The 24,277-nt window shown below is 44.3% G+C and overlaps 1 protein-coding gene across 1 annotated transcript; it reads right to left on the reverse strand.

Moving 5' to 3' along the window:
- Window positions 1-1,029: 1,029 nt before the first annotated feature.
- Window positions 1,030-6,958, reverse strand: LOC119333090 (ent-copalyl diphosphate synthase 1, chloroplastic-like). The gene is made up of 14 exons (XM_037606111.1): window positions 6,686-6,958; window positions 6,377-6,481; window positions 4,847-5,233; window positions 4,555-4,738; window positions 4,195-4,409; window positions 3,966-4,086; window positions 3,754-3,866; window positions 3,412-3,638; window positions 3,018-3,133; window positions 2,831-2,929; window positions 2,509-2,751; window positions 1,982-2,108; window positions 1,641-1,886; window positions 1,030-1,358 (listed from the first exon to the last, which is right to left on the reverse strand). The coding sequence occupies exons 1-14, from the start codon at window positions 6,768-6,770 to the stop codon at window positions 1,134-1,136; spliced, it is 2,493 nt and encodes an 830-aa protein (XP_037462008.1). The 5' UTR covers window positions 6,771-6,958; the 3' UTR covers window positions 1,030-1,133.
- Window positions 6,959-24,277: the final 17,319 nt, after the last annotated feature.

A 24,277-nucleotide genomic window follows, 5' to 3' on the forward strand; every position in this document is an offset into this window, starting at 1 on the left:
AAATAATATATCAAAAAATTCAGAAAAAAAAACTAATTCAATTCAAAATGTTAAAAATACAAATAATATATCAAAAAATTCAGAAAAATAAAACTAATTCAATTCAAAATTCTAAAAATACAAATAATAATCAAAAAATTCAGAAAAATAAAACTAATTCAATTCAAAATTCTAAAAATACAAATAATATATCAAAACATTAAGAAAAATAAAACTAATTCAATTCAAAATGTTAAAAATACAAATAATATATCAAAAAATTCAGAAAAATAAAACTAATTCAATTAAAAATGTTAAAAATACAAATAATATATCAAAAAATTCAGAAAAATAAAACAATATAAATTAAACAATGAACTGCACACATGCATATTTTATCAATGACACATCAAAGGTTCATCAAGTTGCTAACTGCGATCGAGGAGTGTGGCTCCAACACTTCATGTCATGTTTGTTTCATGCTCTTGGGGCATTTCATCAAACACCTTATGTGCATAAGAGGAACCAAAAGCAAACCTACACCCACTTGTGAAGAGAATGGCTCCAAATGGCTAAGTGTTGGCTGCTGGATGGGTATATATAGGGGAGGGGCTTTAGTTGCGGTTGGCCTGGCAAACCGTGACTAAAGGTGCCCGAAGGCCTTTAGTCGCGGTTGTCCTGGCCAACCGCGACTAAAGACCCTCACGTGCGCCAGCTGGCCACCGAGCGCCCTGGGCCCAGGCCTTTGGTCGCGGTTCACCTCCAGAACCGCGACTAAAGGTCCCATTAGTCGCGGTTCCTACAGCTTCGCGACTTATGGGGCTGGACGGAAGCCTGTTTTTCCACCAGTGATCAGATTTTGTCGTGCCCCTCAATTTATTTTGCGGGGCGGCCGCATTTGCGGGGTCTGTTCGGGCGGGATCTTCTGCGCGGACCCATATTTTGGCGGTTATTTTGTGGGTTAGGGCTTTTTGCGGGGTCTGCTAGAGTTGCTCTAAGTTGGGGTTGCCTCCTCCGATCAAACACAAACAGCAAAAAATAGAACCAACCCAACTTGAATACGCCCTTCCTCTTTGCAGCATTCTTTTCTCTATGTACATACAGATCCCATCTCCACCATCCCTACCATTGCAGATAATTCTTCTTTCTTTCTTTCAAAACACATGTTCGAAAATGACCTTCGAAACATGTCTATCGAATACATGGCGAGGGCAGTTAACCGCGTAGTAACAGCTCCTCACGACACTCAACAAGGTCCGCTTCGTCTCGCTGCTCGCCCCATCGTCATGCGTCTGGAGAAAGTTCTGGGTGAGTTCCTGCATGCCAGCCTCGATTTTCTCATCCATGTGGCTCATCGCCGCCTCGTTAGTTTCGGTGTCCTGTAAATAAATTGCATAGTTAGTTCAATAGATGCATCATATGTGCCATGTTTCTAATGAATGCCACGATGGATTGTAGCGCCGACTTAATAGAAGTTATTATAAGTTAAATTACAAGCCAAAACTAGCATGAGATCCCTTGAGTAACCAAGAAAGAGTGAGAACAATTCAATGATTTGTCATTGTGTTCATTTCTTGAAATCAGGAAAACACCATCAACCATGTATCACACAGTTCAATAGAAAATATGGCAAGAAAACTATTTCAGCGTAAAAGGGCTACCTGAGAAAGTAACATCTTGTGGTGAAGGTTGTCACAAATAGAGGACGCAAGTTGAATAAAGCAAGCACCATCCTTGCTGTTTATCATCGATGATGCTTCACCGGTTCGTCCACCACAAATCTCAATAATTTTGACTAGAAGCAAAAATGTTTGTTTATCGTGAACCATGCACGACCCTGCTTGAATAACACTTGAATCGTATGTGTCATCCTCTCTATTTATCAGTTGCATCATCCATTCAATCCACTAGAGGTTCAAAGAAATATATTAGAATTTTACCAAAGAGAACATTCTAGTAATTAGTAACTAAAAAAACAGGTGCAATTGCTTGTCCAACTTACAGCGCAGCGTAACAAATTGTTGATGTACATTGGTCCTTCACCAACAGGTAGTGTCTCTTGTGCCAATAAATCAATAAACTGCTGAAGTACCCCCACAAGAATGTCCTCTTTTGCATCTCCTTTACGCCTAGATGGACAAATTGTGTCATGTAAACCATATTAAAAAAATGAGAAGACATTATAATGAAAGTCGATGTTTTTCTAATGGCACAGTGATGGATTAAATAGTACTAGTGTTTAAAGATATTACATCATCCCTTGTTAAGCAAAAAATATTACGTGACATCACGCAAAGTAAAATAAAGCTATATATGCAAGTTTGAAGGTCTTAGTTTCTAAGAGAGTGGGTTTTATGTTTGCATCATAACTGACCACTGGTGGAAATCATCTACCAAATTACTAGTATTAGTTTGCTATTTTTCATATCAAAAGTACAATTAGTCAAAGGGATCCAATTAAGCATGTAAATATTTATCATTTGGCGTGATAGTTTAGATTGAGCAGCAATGCTCAGTTAATGTGCTCACCATGATATAGTACTATTTCCTTCATGGAGACCGCCGTGCATAAACCGTTCCATCATTTCATTACCCGATAAATCGCTATGAAGATATTTAGTAATAATGTTGGCCAGCACTGAGACCTTGGCCCATGCAAGTCGCTCTGTGGCACGGCTTGGTTCGAAAATGCAAGCGGCAGCTAGAAAATAAGCTCTCAGAACATCTCTTAAAGCCACCCCAAAAGTCTCGAGGCCATTCTCAATAAACCACCTAAATACATAGAAAGACATATTATATGCAAGGAAAATGAGACATAATTAACAAAATATTATGTGAGATTAATGCGTACTTTTGTAGGCCATGCCACTCAAGCTGATGTTGGACTTGGCAGCGATTGAAATCACGCTTTGCCAATTCAAGATAGGTGTTGTTGTTCACAAGTGGCATCCTGCCAAAGCCATTCAGCATATCAACTCTGGGATCTTTCCTCAAGAAGTATGGAATGAACCAATTGTCAGAATTTGACGATTTTTTACCTGTAGAGTGTCTTTCCAATCCAGACATCATTCTCACCACCATATTGATCTAGGTAGGCCCTTGCTTCTACACGAGGTAAGCTTGCATACCATGGGAAGTCCAGTGTATATTTTACCTGTAATCATAAATAAAGGTATTTATATTCTTGTTCGTATCCAGATAAGGTTATTTTGTTTCACAAAAATAAGATAATAACTTTTTTAAAATATGATAACAAGAGAGTGTTTAAAATAGTCATGTTATATATGAAAATATCAATTATAATTCTTTAGGGGCTTTGAAAAAAATTAACTAGCAAGTGTCATGAGCAATCAAGCCAAAGATTGTGAGAGTTATGTTTACTTCCTAATCCATCTAAACCGATTGATTGGCAGGATGGACATGTTTAATTACCTCGCCTGGTAGATCCTTGGCAATGATCCATTTGTCCCGAATAGTGCCCTGGGCTTCCCTTTCTCTAAGGAACTCATACGAGAATCTCCCTGCACGCTGCAACACATCCTCTCCAGGGAATCTTAGCTGAGAGGCCCTGTTCAGGTTGTACATCCCAGTGACTGCTTGCGTTGATTGCCCCGCGAAACAGAAGAACTCCCCGTCCTTCTCAAACTTCTCAAATACACCTGCGAATGAATCAGCATCAGTTTTGTGTGTGACGCGACAAAATTATCATTAGACTCTACAGAGTATGTACAGCATGATACAATCATCGGATTCACAGGGAAAAGGGGGTCGTACTCGGCGAGACGGTGTATCCATGCAGCCGCAGCAGCCGGAAGGCCATGGCTGTGTCATCCACGTCTCTTACAGCGGAGTTCCTTGCCCAGCAAATCCCGTCTTCAGTCCAGTGGCTACAGCATCAGTAAAGAAGTTAGAAGGAACTTTCCCCATGAAGTGACGAATAGTTTAAGCACTATCAACAAGGCACAGTTATGGATGAGAAAGTAAACCTGTGGACATAGTCCAAGCACTGTTTAATTTCTTGCTTGAAGTAGCGCGAGATTCCAAGACGCTCCAGCCGATCGACGACCCAGATGTGTTCAAAGAGATCGACCGGGTAAACATTGGGAACTGAAATGTGCCAATCAAGGTGAACAATGCACACAGGATCAGGAATTGCCAAAAAAAGAACTCAATCCCATCCAATATCAGTGCAGTTAATGGTCATGGATCTCTTACCTCCTCCATTGAATTTCTTGACGATTCTGTCGATGTACTCGAAGCATTTTGCGTCACCAGTTTGCTTGAGAGCAAAGGCTGTAGCCGAAGGAGAATAGAGGAAGGACCCATCACTAGACTGGAGCCTGAGGATCTTGTGCCAGTCCACCCCGGGCATACCTTCAAGGGAATGCAGGATCGTCGTTGGAATTCTGTGCATCATCTCCATCGGAATCCTACTCGAGTAATTAATAATTAATCAGGAAACATGTTAAGTAATCTGCATCTCTAGCAGGACTGATGCAGAGGGCAGGGGTGATCCTCCTTTTCTAAAGAAAAAAAAGTCTAGGAGGACTGGAGCACAATAAGGGGTGATCATACCTCTTGAGCTTCACTTCTCTGTTGGCATATATGCGCTGCAGAGCATGGTGATCATACGGGAACCCAATGCCCAAGCTCTTGGCCACCTCCAGGAGAGAAGGAAACGCAATCTCGAAGCCGATGGGCATCGACTCCAGGTCTTCCTCTGCTAGCCTCCACATGTTCTCTTCCAGAAAAGAGAGCCCTGAAAAGAAAAACGGAATGCATCGTGCGTACATTTAGTTGAAAGACCCTGCTGTATTTGGTACTTTAGCAGAGCAGCTGAGTGTATTGGTTTGTAGATTTGCATTACCTCTACTGCATTTATCAGGGCCAAGAGACCACTTTGTGAGAGCCACGACACAGGCAAGGGTGTTGGTGATCCGGTCATAGGCGGAGAACAGGGCAGCGTCTCCCCAGGAGCCGTCTGGGAGCTGGTTGTCGAGAATCCACCGGAGGGTGGCGGGGAACTGGGGGCTATCGCCGTCATCGAGCCTCGGCACCAGGGCGACCCAGGCTGTGTCGTATGCCGACACGCTGATCTCGCCGTCACTCATCGATCCCAGCATCATCCTCACTTGGTTGACCAGTGGCTGCCCAAACTCCGCCCCAGGAATCACACAGTAGTCGTCGAGGTCACATGGTTCCTCCGTCCGTTCTAGAATCTGAATATCATTTCTGACAAGGTTTGTTTGCAACCCTGCAGGTACGTCGAAACACACGAATGATTAAATGTATCCAGCGTAAGACATGACATCATTTTGAAGTAACGAGAACAATAATGCCTCGAAGTGCATTAACACGCTTTGAAATTTCAGCTCCAGGTCCAACTTTACGTGATTGTAAAATTAAATTCAAGCTCCACTCTATACAGCTTGAGATTGGGTTAAGTTCTGCTAGGATTTTATTAGCTGATAAAAGAACGATGGCGGTGACATATTATAGTACTGACGGCAACAAGAACAAAAGTATGTCGAGAATATTTCTATCATCATATTTGACTTTAAACTGCAGAAGCATTCTTTTCTATAGTTGATGCTTTGGGATCGGAAAGAAAGCTAGATCCTTGCTCTAAAGTGGAATTCATATAGGTTTGGGTTCCTTCTCTTCATGAGGCCAAAAAGCCATAAGCGTCACTGACGGACTGCTTATTCTTGTCTCACCTACTAATTAACGTGGTGTGTGCTCCAAAAATCTGAATCCTACCCCTCTCTTGTGTACCTTTTTATCATGTTTCTGTGCACTCTGTCAATATCTTTGTGACTCTCTTGCCGACTAATGGCATGCCGTGTCGTTTTATGGACAAGGACCTATAGGAGTTGACGGATTATTTGTTCTTGTCTCGCCTACTAATTAACGTGCTGTGTGCTCCGAAAATCCGGATCATGCCCCATCCCGATTCATTGACGGATCATCTGTTCGTGTCTCACCTGCTAATTACGTGTGTTATAATTGGTATAGCACGTACCGACTCACCGGAGGCCCTTCTGTCCTCCGGTAAACTTGTAGCAGTATGTGTAATTGTGCTCCAAATAGGATAGTGGTGTGGCGTGTACTTGCTAAAGAGGAACATAACACAAAGGACTCAAACAATATATGTACTCGTTAAGTGCCTACTGCTTGGAGTACATTGGCTGGCATAATGGCAGATAGCAAAACAACAAACGGAGACAACAGGAGACGGCCGGCTGAGATTACTTAGTAAGTTAGTAATGTATACGGCGCTTGCCCGGTGCTAGCTAGATGTAGATAGTAACACTAAAAGCCAGTGTGGAGAGAACATAAGCATAAAACAGAGACAAGATCATCGGGTCCCAGCCCAAGTCAAGGCAACAATTAATACCTTTAGCACTGGATACGCTGGTGGCCTGCGCAATCTGGAGAGCGACGCGTGAGCCGGCGGTTTCCACAAGGGCAGCATCTCCTTTGCCGCTGAAACGGCATGGACCTGATTGTTCAAAGAGAAAGTGATCAGAGCCATTCTCGCGACAAGTACCCATGTCGGTTCCATTCCAAATTCAACACAGGATGGCCGACACTTATGGTAGCATTCACATAATTAACCGTGGTACACATAAAACATGGTATCACAGGGGGGAAACCAGGGCCGCGCAAGAAAAGCATGATAGAAAAAGCGACATCGATCGAGCACCTTTGACGGCGAGGGCGCGTGGTCGCGGTCCGTTGGCGGCGTAGCCCGATGGCACCCACGCCGGCGGCAATAGGTGGAGCTGCATCCTGGCCGCGGCAATGCACGTTCCTCAATCGGCAATGAACACGACTCCTCCAATCCCTCCCGACGATGAGTGTTAAGGGTGATGATTGGTTGTTGATAATGATGAAGATGAAGATGAAGCAAAGAAGGGGTGAGGGGTGGCAGCTAACGAATGAGCGAAAACGAGGAACGGCGCGAGGGTTACTCGGAGGGGCGTGTATGTGTGCCGTGCGGTGCAATGCATATATAGAAGGGCATAAAGAAGTAAGGAAACGGGAGAGACGGGGCGTGGGAGAAAGGGAATGATTCCTGCGCGGCAAAGGCCTCTGGTAGTGGACAAAAGGCTTTGTGAACGGGTGGTGCGTGTGGGTGAGTGTGACGGTGAGATGCTCCGCCCCATCACGCCAAGATGCCGCCCCGCAACCAGTCCAGTCCGGGGAGGACGCCAGATCCTTTTTCTTCAGGCGGTCGGTATGATCTACTCATCTGCTCCGGTTCCGGTAGATTCCTCGTCTTGTTCCGGAGCGGAATAGAAAAATGGAACGCGCGTCGACGATCTGCGCGAGTAAGCATGCAGCGTAGGAAAGGGTAATCCCTCGTGTTGCTTCCCAGTTGTTTATGTTCGGCGGGCGGGACGAGACGGGACGGAACGAGGAACACATGACATGAGCTATGGTTATGCTGCGTGCGGGGATGGGTTGATACCTTGGGTGTGGCCGGTGGGGAGCCGGGCCGCCGCCGGTGGGGATCAGCTGCGGCGGAGAGGCGGGGGCAGGGGGCGCCGCCCCCAGGGTTGACGGCGGGGCCGTGCTCTGGGCCGCCGTCGCGCGTGGGCCGGCGGCCGGGCCACGAACTCCCGGCATCAGTGCCGCTCGGAGGGGGAGAACGGGGGCCGGAGCTCCTCGGCGTCGGGGGGTGGGAGGCGGCCGGCGGGGGATCGATGGCTGGAGATGGGGACGGAGCGGAGGTGACTGCTCTGCTTTTTTCGACCACAGTGGTGGGCCCTCACCGCCGCGCCGTCCATCTTTATCCTTGCCCGAGATTCGGCGCTCCTTTCCTCTTTTTTCTTTGTGCGTTCGTTCCATGGCGAAAACGCCACGCGCCGCCGCCCAACCCCAAGTCCGGTCCGGCGGGCCGCCGCCGTCCGCCACGTGAGGCCACGTCAGGTTCGGAGGGTCGGGGTGCCTAATAATTTTCTGAAAGCTGGTGGGGGTGCTTTCTCAAATTTCGACATGTTTGAAAAACGGATTGCTACGTGTCGATCGGCGGATTATTTTAAAAAATTCGTCAAGTTATGAGCATGGGATCTGCTGTTTTCTCGTGACTCAATGTTGCCCTTTTGACGAAAAACAGCATTGTGCTGATTTCATTCATTAAGATAGGATGAGACACCCCAAGAAATACAGGTCAAGGTTCACGACGGCTGAAGGCTAGAAAGGGGAAGGAAAAGCTATACAAATGTACACTAGAAAAAGAAAGAAAGAAAGAAAGAAATTATCTCGCGCATGTCCATTGTGCTCCTTTGAATCCAGCGATTCTCCAAGAATTCAGCTCATTGATAATGTTCTCAGCGACCTTCAGGAAGTGGTTTGCCTTGTTGTTGAATATGCGGCTGTTTCTTTCTTTCCAAACCTGCCAGGACACCGTCATTATAAGTGATGATAGGTCCTTTTTCCTGCCTGTACGATCCAGAGCCTTTAACCACCAGTCCAATATAGAGCCAGTATGAGCAATAGGTAAGAGGTTGAATGGAAAATTATATATCGCCAGGCAAAAGCCCCAAATACCAGCCGTGAAGGGGCAGCTAGATACAAGGTGCAGACCATCCTCCCACCCTAAGTGGCATAATTGACAGATCGGGTTGTGAGGCCAACCTCGCTTCGCAAGGTTGTCCGCAGTCAAACATTTGCCCTGTACAAAGAGCCAACTGAAGAATCTTATTCTTGGTGGAACCTTGATATGCCAAATGATCTCAGGAAGAGGAGAATCAATCCTGCCCCAGAATTGACATAGGTAAGCTGACTTAGCATTATATCTTCCATCCGCTGACCATTTCCAAATGAACTCATCCTCCAGGTTGGAGAAAGTGACCACACTGGATCTGTGCCAGAAGTCAATGTATTCGCGCAACACCTCGGTGCCCGGGTTGCGCTTGAGAAGAGTGACCCATTTTCTATTGGTGAGTCCTTCAGCCAACGATATTCTTCTGTTTTTGCTATGCTTGAAAAGGTTAGGAAACGAAACAGCTGGAATCTCACCGTTGAGCCAGTGATCGTGCCAAAAGGATATCTTAATACCACTACCAATTTTGATGGAGGTACAAGCAATGAAAAGAGCCTTAACGTGCTTGTCAACAGGGAGCTGCAGACCTTGCCATGGTTTATCCGGATCTGTGATGCTTTGCCAAAGCCAGCGTACTTTAAGCGCCCGCCCCTGAGCTTGAAGGTCATGGATGCCAAGCCCGCCTACAGAGATGGGTGAGCACACCTGGGTCCAGTGGACAAGGCACTTGCCACCGCAGACAGCATCAGAGCCAGACCATAAAAAAGCACGACGTAGCTTATCGATTTGCTTGAAGACCCATTTCGGTTGATGAACAGCCAGAAGCATGAAAATTGGCATTGCCGAAAGTACAAACCTCACGAGTACCATTCTTCCAGTGGAGGAGATCCACCTAGCCTTCCAACCCGCAATCTTCTTAATTAACTTGTCAAGCAGGTCTTGGAAGTCAATGAGCTTCAACCGCCTATCAGATAGAGGCATCCCAAGGTAAGTGCAGGGGAAGCTAGCCAACTGGCATCCAAGAGCCAGCTGCAGGGGAGTAAGGTCAAGGCCGTCACACCGAATAGGAAGGATCTTGCTTTTAGCCAGGTTAGTGATGAGACCGGTTGCTTCACCAAAAAGCTTCAGCACTTCAGTTACAACCCCAAAATCATGCATCTCAGGCTTGAGGAAAATGATGACATCGTCTGCGTAAATAGATGCACCCTCACTTTTGCGACAGAGGAAGTGTTACGAGTTTCGTTTTGCAACGTACGAGCATTTCCACTCGTTCATCCCCCAGTGCACTCGGCCAATGCATTTTCGCGTTTGCGCCGGTGGTTTTTTTGCGCTGGGGACGATCGAGTTCCCAGCCGTGCCCCTAGGTTTCAGCCCCAGACTCCCAAAAAAATTAAACTTGTCTTCCCCGCTGCCAAAAAAAGCTACAAGTTCGGCGAGCACCATGCCACAAGTCAACAATCATCATGTCACAGTTCGGCGATCAAACATGCTCGAAAGTTCGACGATCAAAAGGAAGGAAGCATAGACACGGAGCGCATCAAACGGCGGGCTCCTCTAGCTTGGAACTAGCCGGGGTCGGCGTGGACGCAGGCGTGCTCGACGTCGGCGTGGCTTCTATGCTCGGGCTGGTGGTTGGCATCACCGCTTCATTGCTCGGGCTGGGCGTCAGCGTTGTTGTCGGCGTGGGCGTTGGAGCGGTGGTCGGCGTTGGCCCGGGCATCTGGTTCAAGATGAGGCCGCGCTCTGCCAGGTACCACGCCTTGACCTGCTCGTCCATCGTCGACATGTCCGCCGCCATCAAGAACGCCAGGTCGGTGTTCCTCTTCTTCGCGACGACGTTGGTCCTGAGAAGGTCGAGCTTCACGTCCTGCTTCGTCATCAACGCCGACCACCGCGCGTCAGATTTCTCCTCCCTCTTTGCGGCGCTGTTCTTGGCGTCGGCGATGCAATGCTCAATCAATGATTGCAGCCGTTCGACAGCAGGTGTCGCGTTCCTCGCCGTCTTGGCTCTTTTGTTGCCATTAGGGCACTCGTCTGCCGCCCCTGGGGCGGGGGCGTCCGGCTTGTACGTCTCCTTGGCCTTGGTGAGGGTGAGCCGGACCTCCCTCCGCTTCTCACACGACTCGATCCAGGAGAACACGTGAAGGAACTTGAACTCTTAGTCGCTGTTGTCCTGGCGATACATGTTGAACATCCAAACCATTTGCGCAGCCAAAGAACAAGTGTTGGCGACGCACACAACGAAAGAAGTGGGCTGACGGCTGGACATACCCGACCCTCGACGTTCGCGCCGCTTTCCGGGCGAGCCGCGATCTCCTCGATGATCCCATGCCATTTGTTGCAGGCCACCTGGATGATCGCCCAATGGTTCGACATGGCCTTGTCCCCGCACTCCATGTGGATGGTGGCGAAGTAGGGGTCGACCAGCTTGCGCTCATTGAACATCGTCTTGATACGTCTCCAGTACGTGTCGGCGTTCTGATTTGAGCCAGTGATCGGATCGATGCTGACGGTCTTCCATGCTTCGACGAGGCACTCATCTTCCTTGGACGTCCACTGGACGTCCACTGGACGCGTGTGTGCGTTCATAGGGGTGAGTGTATGCGCGTGTATATAAGCGTTTGTGTCTGTACTGATGCTCAAAAAAAGCAGTGGATGTACTCAGGTGGTGCATTGGCTGGAGCGTAATTTTCTTTCTTTTTTCTGCCAGATTAAAATGCTCTTTAAAATATTTATCTTTCAAATACCAACTCAAAATATAACATTTTATATATGAAAAAATCATGGGAAAATGTGTATAAACTTTAAATATACATACATGCATACCTGAAAAATCCTTTAGTTGGCCTAATTTTTTACATCGCATTCGTCTGAGTCAGGCACAAACGATACGCACGGTTTTTTCGCTCATCTCCCCCGTTATTCCATCTAAATCTGTTGAACGTGGACTATGACTCTAAATATATACATCCTTTTCCTATTTAATCTTCCTTTTTCAGATAGATTAAAATGCTCTTCAAAATATTCAAACACTAACTCAAAATATAACATGTTATATATGAAAACATCCTGAGAAAAATGTGTATAAATTTGAAATATACATACATACATACATACCTGAAAAATCCTTTTCGGCCTAATTTTTTACATCGCATTCGTCTGAGTCAGGCACAAACGATACGCACGGTTTTTTAGCTCATCTCCCCCTGATATTCCATCTAAATCTGTTGAACGTGGACATATGACTCTAGATATAAATAAACATGTACAAAAATATCAGAACCAAGAACCAACACGCTTCTTCAAAAAATAGGCTCGCCTTAGTAAAGCCGCCGCCGCCTTCAGCGGCAGCCCTCGCGCGCGGATAGATCGATCTAGACGCCATGCAACACGTTTCCAGTCAGGTACGTTAGTACACTATATTGATCGCATCAGCCGCTGCTTCCATCAATCAATCATCAATGGTATAAAGGACCCTGAATGATCACATGGTATGCACATATTAGCATAGGGGAGTTGGTCATCTTGTGATTGATTATACCATTTATACGTATATGCACTCCATGGAGAGACCGAGACAAGAAGTACTGCTACCGCAACTTTTGATCGCTCTAAACATACTTGTGATTTAGCATTGATCAGTCTACAAGTTTACAACGAGCTGAGGAGCTCGCAGATGTTGGGAACTAGGCTGAGTCCGCATACCTCGCTTCCCTCGAGTGGGAGCTCATAGGAGAAGAAACTCTCTCATTGGGAGGCCGACACGGTCATCCCTGTTGAATCGGTTCCCCACATATCTTCTCCGACTCAGAGCTCAAGCTAATGTACATGCCTTTGCCTGCTGACCAACTGACTGTCAACTGCAACAACACCTGCAGTAACGGATGCCGCGAAAGCTAGGTAGATGCTTTCTACTGGACCATGCAGTATTTGATATGTACTCCCTTTGTAAAGAATTGAAAACGCTCTTATATTTCTTTATAGAGGAAGTACTGTTTTTCAAGTTGAATATATTTTTAGGTAACCTACATCTTTCTTACCCTTCACCGTCGATGGTGCCACAATTTTCCATGTGCATGATCCCATCCAAATGTATTTAATGCAACATCAGAGCCTTCTATTGCAGCTATAATGATTATCACCAAGGGGTGTGGACACTAGCTCCACGAGGAGCATTTGGTTATATAACCCATATACAAGCAAATCAATATCATTAATTTTGCTGACAAGGAAAGTAAAACAGATCGAGGCTCTAGTTATTAAGATGGCACTCAGAGTAGGCCTTGACCTCCACCTCTCCTTTCTAACTGGCATTTACTCAGTATGATGATGAAAACCAGAATGTCGTGTACATAATAAAACTTGCAAAAGGGCGGAAGGATGAATTGGTTGGTGACAATGAGAAGACGGAGCAATTGTGATAAGTGGCGAAACAGAATTTTGTCACTCAGTTGCAACGCACAGACTCTTTTGCTAGTCATGTATAAAATGAAAACCTTCTAGGACAGACACATGCATGTTACGGGCTTATAAATTGTACTGTAGGCCATGCATACAAGCAGGACATGTGATTTGCATATGTCTCGACTTGAGTGACGAGAAATGATATGCAAAGAAACAAGCAACCAGTTGAGATCAATAGAAATGTGGTGAGATCATTTTTTTACTAGAAGATACTCGTCAATAGAAATGTGGTGAGATCAATGGAAACTCTGTTGCAACAGTTTTGTTTCATTTGCAACAAGACTAATCACCCGATGACTTTGCGGCGCTGCCCCGCTCTCAAGATGCCGAAACCGGTGGCGATGTTGTGTGGTTATGGAACTAAAAGTATGGCCTTTTTTCACATGCCCGACAATGTCTGCAGGGAGGATCTTGCACCACAGGATTCACTGACGGCGTTGGTATCTATTTTTGGTGGCTCTATAACTCCCAGTATCGTGGAGGCAGAGGTTGCTAAGATTGCTCAATACCAACTGCAGTGGACGTGGGAGGCCATACTGCATAGCCAGGACGCTTTCCTCATGTCCTTTCTGAGTGAGGAAGTTCTACACAGGGTCACTGGGTTTGTAGTTTCCATCAAGTCTCACAATGTCACTATCGAGTTTAAGCCTTAGAAGCCAGAGGAGATACCACACCGCTTCGAGCTGATACCTATTTGGGTCCATGTGCATGGGGTGCCTCACGCTCTTCGACACTTCTTGGGTCTGTGGGCGGTTGGCTCGATGATTGGCGCTACTCTTGACGTCGATCTTCTCTGTTTACGTCGGAGATGAATTGTTCGTATCCAGGTAGCGGTGCTGAACCTTGATGCTTTCAAAAGCATCACAATTGACTCTCTCTCTCTCTCTACCGATGTGGTGGTTCAAAGAAAAGGTTATGAGTTTCAGTATAGTCTGGAAAAATCAGACTTCCGGGTTGATAGTGATTTTGTGCCTTGAGTCTGGGAGCATGGCGATGATCCAGGGGCGAAAAGGGGCATGACAGGGAGGATACAGTGAAGAGCAACGATCCAAGCAAGAGGTCCAAACCCACTTCATCTCCCAACAACCCTTCGGCCCTTCCTACCACGGGCGGAGTGGTGCCCATGCAGATGACCAGTGCCATCACACTGCCGAACCCTCATCGAGGTCTTCCTGCCACGGCTGCTTCTTCGTCATTAAAGGGGTCTTCTTTGATGGCGCCGGATACTTCATCTAAGGCTGTCCCTCCAACGACGTCGGCTCCCCTGTCTTTGGCGCTATCGACTCCGACTCACTGGTCGGCACCGCCCCTCGACGAGGGGAGCCACGTGTGCCCCATACCTGAGGGGGTGGCACCTGCGGGGGTGATTGCAAGCGCTTCATCACCGCCACCGTCGCCAGCACCTGCCTCTCTGACTCGTTGGGTGATACGTCTCCAACGTATCTATAATTTTTTATTGCTCCATGCTATTATATTTTCTGTTTTGGATGTCAATGGGCTTTATTTTACACTTTTATATCATTTTTTGGACAAGCCTATTAACCGGAGGCCCAACCCAAATTGCTGTTTTTTTGCTTATTTCAGTGTTTCACAGAAAAGGAATATCAAACGGAGTCCAAACGGAAAGAAACCTCAGGGAACGTGATTTTCTCAACAAACGTGACCCAGGAGACTTGGAGTGGGCGTGCAGAAACAATCGAGAAGGCCATGAGGTAGGGGGGCGCGTGATACGTCTCCGTCATATCTATAATTTTTGATTATTCCATGCCAATATTATTCAACTTTCATATACTTTTGGGAACTTTTTATACTATTTTTGGGACTAACATATTGATCCAGTGCCCAGTGCCAGTTCCTGTTTGTTGCATGTTTTTTGTTTCGCAGAATATCCATATCAAACGGAGTCCAAACGGGATAAAACTGACGGAGATTTTTTTTGGAATATATATGATTTTTGGGAAGAAAAATCCATGCGAGACGGTGCCCGAGGTGGCCACGAGGCAGGGGGCGCGCCTGCCCCCCTGGGCGCGCCCCTGACCCTCGTGGGCCACCCGTAAGGCGGTTGATGCCCTTCTTTCACCGCAAGAAAGCTAATTTCCGGATAGAGATCGTGTTAAAATTTCAGCCCAATCGGAGTTACGGATCTCCGAAAATATAAGAAACGGTGAAAGGGAAGAATCTGAGAATGCAGAAACAGAGCGAGATAGAGAGACAGATCGAATCTGGGGGGGGGGGTCTCGCCCCTCCCATGCCATGGAGGCCATGGACCAGAGGGGAAACCCTTCTCCCATCTAGGGAGGAGGTCAAGGAAGAAGAAGAAGGAGGGGGGCTCTCTCCCCCTCGCTTCCGGTGGCACCAGAGTGCCACCGGGGGCCATCATCATCACCGCGATCTACACCGACACCTCCGCCATCTTCACCAACATCTCCATCACCTTCCCCCCTCTATCTACAGCGGTCCACTCTCCCGCAACCCGATGTACCCTCTATTTGAACATGGTGCTTTATGCTTCATATTATTATCCAATGATGTGTGTTGCCATCCTATGATGTCTGAGTAGATTTTCGTTGTCCTATCGGTGGTTGATGAATTGCTATGATTGATTTAATTTGCTTGTGATTATGTTGCTGTCCTTTGGTGCCCATCATATGATTGCGCGCGTGGATCACACCCTAGGATTAGTTGTATGTTGATAGGACTATGTATTGGAGGGCAACAATGACAGAAGCTTCAACCTAGCATAGAAATTGATGCATACGGGATTGAAGGGGGACCAATATATCTTAATGCTATGGTTGGGGTTTACCTTAATGAACATTAGTAGTTGCAGATGCTTGCTAATAGTTCCAATCATAAGTGCATAGAATTCCAAGTTAGGGATGACATGCTAGCAGTGGCCTCTCCTACATAATACTTGCTATCGTTCTAGTAAAGTAATCAATTACTTAGGGGCAATTTCGCAACTCCTACCACCACTTCTCCACACTCGCTATATTTACTTTATTGTTTCTTTACTTACAACAGCCTCTACCTTTTATTTACGTACTCATTATTATCTTGCAAACCTATCCAACAACACCTACAAAGTACTTCTAGTTTCATACTTGTTCTAGGTAAAGCGAATGTCAAGCGTGCATAGAGTTGTATCGGTGGTCGATAGAACTTGAGGGAATATTTGTTCTACCTTTAGCTCCTCGTTGGGTTCGACACTCTTACTTATCGAAAATTGTTGTGATCCCCTATACTTGTGGGTCATCAAGACCTTTTTCTGGCACCGTTGCCGGGGAGCAATAGCATGGGATGAATATTCTCGTGTGTGCTTGTTTGCTTTATCACTAAGTAATTTTTATTTGCTGTTATTAGTTGTTTTCTATCTTTAGTTATGGGTAGGAAACCCAAAATACCAAAAAAATAGTTGTACCTACTAAACCAATGGTTAAAGAACCACTCAAAATCCATCACACTGCTGAAGCTTATTACTTGGATCATCTTCGATCCCTATGTGCTCGTGCTGAAACCCCAACTAGCTTAGTTGAGGGCAAATCTTTATATGAGCATGCTTGTTATGTGCAACACCGAATATCTAAAAAAGGGAAAACTTTACTGGATCAAATTCATCGTTTGCAATGCTATGCTTGGAATTATTGTGAAATATATGATTTTACTTGTTGTTCTGAAAACCCTCAGAAACACCTTCCCTATCAATGTGAGTTTAGTGATAATGGAATTGTATCTTTGTATGCTAAGGGTGTTTATAATTATTATGATGCTCAACAAATTGAAGAATTTGTTGCTTTTAAGGGTGCTTATGAAATTGCTTCTTTAATTGAAAAGTATGATGCTACTCTTTACAAATTTGAAAATTTTGCCATACCTAAATATTGCTATGATAATTATGCTTCTAATGCCTATGTTGAACCATATATTGAGTACTACTACGCTGTCAAAGAAGAGACTAATATTTTGTAGGAGTCTATGGAAGAAGAAATTGATGAAATTGTGAGCTCATTGGATGAAAAAGATGAGGAGGAGAGCGAAGAACAAAAGGAGGAAGAGCGGATTAGCTACCCGTGCCCACCTTCTAATGATAGTAACTCTTCAACTCATACATTGTTTAATTTTCCTTCGTGCTTACCGCAGGATGATTGCTATGATGATTGTTATGATCCTGTTGGTTCTTTTGAAATATCCTTTTTTGATGATGCTTGCTATGCTTGTGGCCAAGATGCCAATATGAATTATGCTTATGGAGGTGAACTTGCTATAGTTCCTTATGTTAAACATGAAATTATTGCTATTGCACCCACACATGATAGTCCTATTATCTTTTTGAATCCTCCCAACTACACTATATCGGAGAAGTTTGCCCTTACTAAGGATTATATTGATGTGTTGCCTTTTACCGTTGCACATGATGATTTTGATGAATATAATATGCATGTGCTTGCTGCTCCTACTTGCAATTATTATGAGAGAGGAACTATATCTCCACCTCTTTATGTTTCCAATATGATAGAATTGCAAGAAACTGTTTATACTAGCTAAATACCTGTGCGTTGCTACGGGATGAAACAATATTTGAAGAATGATGGCGAGTGACCGATTGTCCCTGGTATAACTAACGTCCTCGAAGGCACGGCCAAAGCCCTCGACCGTTAGCCCTTGGTTGTCCTCGAGCACCTATTGCCCTCACCCGCGTGTGTTTCGATAACCGTCAGCTTGTGGACGTCATGCAAAGCATGATCATCTTAGGGAACGCTTGGTTGCCCATATCGTAGCGCATGGTGGCCTAAGTCCATATTGGCAATGTTGGTCCCAAGGTCGGCGAGAGCCTGCTGGCCGCCCTTACCCATGAACACTTCCAAATTGATTAACCACGATGCCTAAATTAATACCAAGCATGCTAATTAACTTCTTGCGCAATTAATTAATTGCATCTCTTTCTCACGCTCACTCTCTCTCTCTCTCCCTCCCTCCCCCTCTCTCTCTCTCTCTCTCTCTCTCTTCTCCTTATGTTTTAACTTCGTCAAAACTCCCAAAATCTAAACAACTCTATTTCATTTTATATGAAACTACCAACGAGTGTGGTTTTTGTGCAACCAGGGACTTTGCACCCCCGATGCACCCACGCTAAAAAACTTAGCAAAATATTTTAAAAAAATCCGAAAATTTGTGGATGTGATTTTTGGTAACCAAACTTTGCTCATAATCAGATCCACGAAGTTTTAGAATTTTTTGATTTTTTTGAGTTTACTATTGACTGTGTGAGTGCACCGAAGTTGGGTGCAGGCACTACTTTCCCACTACCAAATCCATATGTGCATCAATGCAATACCCAACACCAGTTGAATGATCAAACTTTTGCTACAATAAAAATAGGCAAACGCTACCTCTCAGCCAGCCAATTGTGCTCTCGCGACCGCCACCTCCTTTGTTTGACACTTGGCCATATGAGGCTCATGCCACCACTCATCTTCCCCACTGTAACGAACTGATGAAGGAGGTGGCAAACTGTTAGAACGCGGACCAGACACTCCTCATCCAGAGTAGATGGCCGTTTGTGTTACGCATGAAGAACATGCGCGGCTCCTCACTGGGAGAGCCCTCTATTTGCTAGACACATATGCCTTTTTTGGCAAAATGTTTCTCCAACAAGGATCGTGTTGCAATAGCAATAGACATAGCTGCTAGACACATATGCTTTTTTCGCAAAATATTTTTGCAACAAGGATCATGTTGCAATAGCGACAGACACAGTTGCAAGACGCATATGATTTTTTTTGGCAAAATGTTTCTACAACAAGGATCCCATGCAAAAAAAAAAGTTGCAACAAGAATCTTGTTGCAAAAAAACTGCAACATTACCTATGTTGCAAGGTTTCTGCAACATGATCATTGTTGCAAAGATGCCTCTGCAACATTAGCTCTGTTGCAATGGGGAACGACATGCTCGACCACTCGATGGAGCGAGATCAGATGGCTCGCGAGGAGCCGACCAACCAGTAGCAGCTCCCATAAAAATAACATTAAAAACCAACAATCAAATACTCTTTTAATATGTTTTATAACACAAAACAAACAATATATAATAAACATTTTTTCACTGGATTATAAACATATTGTGCAAAGAAGCAAATGCAATCAATCTGTTCTCTCTAGAAAAATTCTACCAGATAATTTTTTTGTAAAATTTACCACACCTCCACATCTCGACCTTTTCTTTTCAAGATTCATCTCAACTAATATTATAGCCAGTACTGTGCCTTCTCGTCCTTCTTGAATCCTCTTGAGCATCTACCATCTTGTCCTCCCGCCCGAATCCTTGTTCCTAGTGATTATACTATTGCACCTTTGTAACGGTTCCTGCTAGGAGTTGTGACACGCGCAACCTATTAGGGTTTGTTGTGGTGTGTCTGACTGTAGAGCATCCATTTGAGTCCTTGCTTAAATTAGGCAAGTCTAGTCAATGGGCATATAAGTTGTAATCAACTTCATAAGGGATTGTCTCATGTCGTATAGAAAGCACTGGATCCCATTCACGGTATATTGTAAGGCTTTATCTTTTGGTTTTTCGAAATCGGAGCCCTTAGGGCTCAATCAAGTGACTCAAGCTTCATAGAAAATGAACAACGACCCAACCCACACCGTAGAGGTCGTGCGAAGCCGTATGAAGATACATGCCGTGCACTTAGCCACCTGCGACTGTGACAATATCACAGAGGTCGTGCGGAGCTTCATGAAGATAATGTGCACCTGTAATTTCTTTCCTCTTCCATCACCATACATGGTCAATATCTGTAATAAGTGATTAAGATGAATTAAAAACCATTAACCTATGTGCACAGAAGTCTCATAATTGACCTGAGAGAAAACATACATGAAAGACATCTTGGCGGTTTGTTCTAATGCAAAAGGATATGCCTTTGGGTGTTGTTCGAGAAAAGAAAAGGGGTTTTTCTTCGACATAGGCAGACGAGCAACACGAAACAATGACTATGTAGAAACGAAAAACCACGCAAGAACAGAAGGAAAAATAGAAATAGTTAAAGTGAATTACAAAGGGTGTTGAACCTCCTCGTTCATGACGAAACGCACACCACCTCCAACTTCTCGGTGAGTTGGAGCGACATATATGACTTAAGCACAATGTAATGAGTTGGATTAAGCATATTGACAACATTTGTAACATAATCATATAAAATACAGGGTATTTTATACGAAAATTTCAGTAGAAAGTATCTGTACCTCAAGGAACACGAAATATTACTGGCATGTAAAGGAAAAATATACAAAATGGTCAAGCAGTTGAACCAACGAAATATCTATAAATGCTGGAAAAAAATCTAGGCCAAACCTGCAGTAAGTCCATCACAAGGAACGAGGTTGTGGCTAGTTGCTCATGAGATCACCAGTTCTACAGCATGCCTTGATCATTTACGATGTTATCTTAATATAACGCAATGGCAGTCTGCACCCTCATCAATATCCGTGAAGGCCATTATGCCTCTGGCTTCTACCATCTTCTCGCCAAGAACTGAGAAGTGTAGCTGATTTGGGTTTGGAAGAGTTTAATTTGCACCTTTCGATTTGTTGACCAAACATCTGGCTTTGGGTAGCTGATCTCTCCTCGGCTCCTTAGTATTAGCTCAAACATCAAAATCTAGTGCCTATTCTAGCAAAACAATCAAAGTAGGGCTAATCCACGCGTGCACGACGAGATACTTAGAGCAAGCGATTTACCATGTCTTTCCTTGAGAATTCCTTGCCCTTTCAAGATACCGCCAAAGCCGAAAGCACATGACCGAGCTAGCTGTAGGTACCAGAGAAACCACAGATGTGAGCTGAAAAGCAGCCGACATATGGATGTGCAGATCAAGCAAGATCGATGACGCCCTGACCATGTCCGTGAAAATCTTCATCAAGAAATAAGAACAAACGCGCCCGTACTCCACTTTTGCCGTGGCGCATTGGCGCCGTCTACACGGATGCACCCACGCTTACCTCCTATCAGGCAGGGCGGCTCGTCCCTCCCATCCCACGCTACTGCCGCAGGCATGGCCCATGGCTGCACGAACGCTCTCAACGTCTACGCTGGTGCCGTCCTCGCCATGACCATTGCCCAGCCATATAGACTGCTAACGACTGTCAGATTCGGCGATGGAGGAGGCCAACAGACAGGATATGGCGGCGTTTGAGCGGGAGCGTGGGGGCAGCCGTGTTCCATCTGTAGTTCGACCTAACCCTCGCACCAAAGTTGGGAGGAGAGGGGGCGTGATCGTAGGATGTTGTATTTGGTAGGAAAGAAAAGCACGCTAGAAAACCGGAAACGGGAGCAAGCAAGAGATTTGTTCCTTCCATCGAAAACAGGAAGTGGAATTTTTGGAAAGAAATCGGTGGGGCAATGTGTTCCTTCGATCGGAGGGTGCGAACGAACGAACGAACGACGTACGGACTGCTCCATTAAGAGTAGAGACTATGCATTGGCCTTTACTATGTGTGCATGAATTGTTCTTTTATGACATGCCGATGCATAAAAAGAGAGTTAGACTTCGTCATTACATGATATATGTTACCTTGTGCTCACCACTAAATTACAAATCATTGTTAATTAAAATTGACTTTGATATACCTTGGGATCCGGGTAGATCCAGTACTTGAGCACTATATGCCTAACTTAATGGCTTTAAAAAAAGTGCTGCCAGGAAGACAACCCAGAAGTTTTAGAGAGTCATTTATTTCTGTTATGTCCTTTTATAAAGTTTAAAAATAATGTGCCAAGGTTTGCTTTTAGGATGTTTAGATTTGCTTGATGGTTTGTACGGTGCAGGACAGAAACTTTGACCGTAGTGCGCGATTTTACATTTTAACTAGAAGGTCAAACGGTTCTGATTCTTTTTGCACTGTCTTCCTGTATAAATTGTTTATTTTTCCTAATTTTGGTAGAATTTTTCAAGTACCAGAAGTATGGTGCATGTTCGGATTTCTACAGACTGTTCTGTTTTAGACAGATTCTGTTTTTGATGCATAGTTTGCTTGTTTTGATGAAACTATCAATTTATATTAGTGGATTAAGCCATGAAAAAGTTATACTACAGTAGACACAATGCAAAAACAAAATATGAATTGGTTTGCAACAATACTTAGAGTAGTGATTTGCTTTATTATACTAATGGATCTTACCGAGTTTTCTGTTGAAGTTTTGTGTGGATGAAGTGTTGATGATCGAGAAGGTCTCAATGTGAGAAGAAGGAAGAGAGGCAAGAGCTCAAGATTGGGGATTCCCGAGGCACCCCAAGTAAATATTCAAGGAGACACAAGTGTCTAAGCTTGGGGATGCCCCGGAAGACATCCCCTCTTTCTTCAACAAGTATCGGTATGTTTTCGGATTCGTTTCGTTCATGCGATATGTGCAATCTTGGAGCGTCTTTTGCATTTAGTTTTCATTTTTATTTTATGCACCATGCTGGTATGAGATAGTCTTTGGTTAATTTATAGAATGCTCTATGCACTTCACTTATATCTTTTAAGTATGGCTTTATAGAATGCTTCATGTGCTTCACTTATATCATTTGAAGTTTGGATTGCCTGTTTCTCTTTACATAAAAAACCACCCTTTGTAGAATGCTCTTTTGCTTCACTTAGATTTGTTAGAGCGTGGGCATATCTTTTGTAGAAATAATTGAACTCTCTTGCTTCACTTATATCTATTTAGAGAGATGACAGGAATTGATCATTCACATGGTTAGTCATAAAATCCTACATAAAACTTGTAGATCACTGAATATGATGTGTTTGATTCCTTGCAATAGTTCTGCGATATAAAGATGATGATATTAGAGTCATGCTAGTGGGTAGTTGTGGATTGTAGAAATACTTGTGTTGAGGTTTGTGATTCCCGTAGCATGCACATATGGTGAACCGTTATGTAACGAAGTTGGAGCATGAGGTATTTATTGATTGTCTTTCTTATGAGTGGCGGTCGGGGACGAGCGATGGTCTTTTCCTACCAATCTATCCCCCTAGGAGCATGTATGTAGTACTTTGTTTCGATGACTAATAGATTTTTGCAATAAGTATGTGAGTTCTTTATGACTAATGTTGAGTCCATGGATTATACGCACTCTCACCCTCCCATCATTGCTGGCCTCTCTAGTACCGCGCAACTTTCGCCGGTACCATAAACCCACCATATACCTTCCTCAAAACAGCCACCATACCTACCTATCATGGCATTTTCATAGCCATTCCGAGATATATTGCCATGCAACTCTCATCATCATCATATACATGATTTGAGCATTCATTGTCATATTGCTTTGCATGATCGTAAGATAGCTAGCATGATGTTTTCATGGCTTATCCGTTTTTTGATGTCATAGCTACGCTAGATCATTGCACATCCCGGTACACCGCCAGAGGCATTCATATAGAGTCATATCTTTGTTCTAGATATCAAGTTGTAATATTGAGTTGTAAGTAAATAAAAGTGTGATGATCATCATTATTAGAACATTGTCCCATGTGAGGTTATCAAAATAAAAGTGGTCAAAGAAGCCCCCCCCCCAAAAAGGAGAGAGGCCAAAGAAGCCTACAAAAAAAGAGAAAAAAGAAAACAAAAGAGAAAAAAAGGAGAGAAAAAGAGAGAAGGGGCAATGTTACTATCCTTTTACCACACTTGTGCTTCAGAGTAGCACCATGTTCTTCATATAGAGAGTCTCTTGAGTTATCACTTTCATATACTAGTGGGAATTTTCATTATAGGACTTGGCTTGTATATTCTAACAATGGGCTTCCTCAAATGCCCTAGGTCTTCATGAAAAGCAAGTTGGATGCACACCTACTTAGTTTCAGTTAGAGCTTTCATATACTTATAACTCTAGTGCATCCGTTGCATGGCAATCCCTACTCACTCACATTGATATCTATTGGGGGGCATCTCCATATCCCGTTGATACGCCTAGTTGATGTGAGACTATCTTCTCCTTTTTGTCTTCTCCACCATCATATGATATTCCACCTATAGTGCTATGTCCATGGCTCACGCTCATGTATTGCGTGAAAGTTGAAAAGGTTTGAGAACGTAAAAAGTATGAAACAATTGCTTGGCTTGTCATCGGGGTTGTGCATGATGTGAGTATTTTGTGTGGTGAAGATGGAGCATAGCCAGACTATATGATTTTGTAGGGACAACTTTCTTTGGCCTTGTTATTTTGAAAACACATGATTGCTTTATTAGTAGGCTTGAAGTATTATTGTTTTTATGTCAAATGATAGACTATTGCT

The sequence above is a fragment of the Triticum dicoccoides genome, chromosome 7A (assembly GCF_002162155.2).
Source record: "Triticum dicoccoides isolate Atlit2015 ecotype Zavitan chromosome 7A, WEW_v2.0, whole genome shotgun sequence".
In the NCBI taxonomy this organism is placed as follows: Eukaryota; Viridiplantae; Streptophyta; class Magnoliopsida; order Poales; family Poaceae; genus Triticum; species Triticum dicoccoides.

What these genes read in the sequence shown, in the direction of transcription:
- LOC119333090 (XM_037606111.1), bottom strand. Translation starts at nt 6,770, where the DNA reads ATGCAGCTCCACCTATTGCCGCCGGCGTGGGTGCCATCGGGCTACGCC. An exon ending in CAGCGTATCCAGTGCTAAAG is followed by an intron (nt 5,234 to 6,376) that starts GTATTAATTGTT and finishes ACGTACCTGCAG; the next exon opens with GGTTGCAAACAAACCTTGTC. An exon ending in TGGATACACCGTCTCGCCGA is followed by an intron (nt 3,639 to 3,753) that starts GTACGACCCCCT and finishes ATTCATTCGCAG; the next exon opens with GTGTATTTGAGAAGTTTGAG.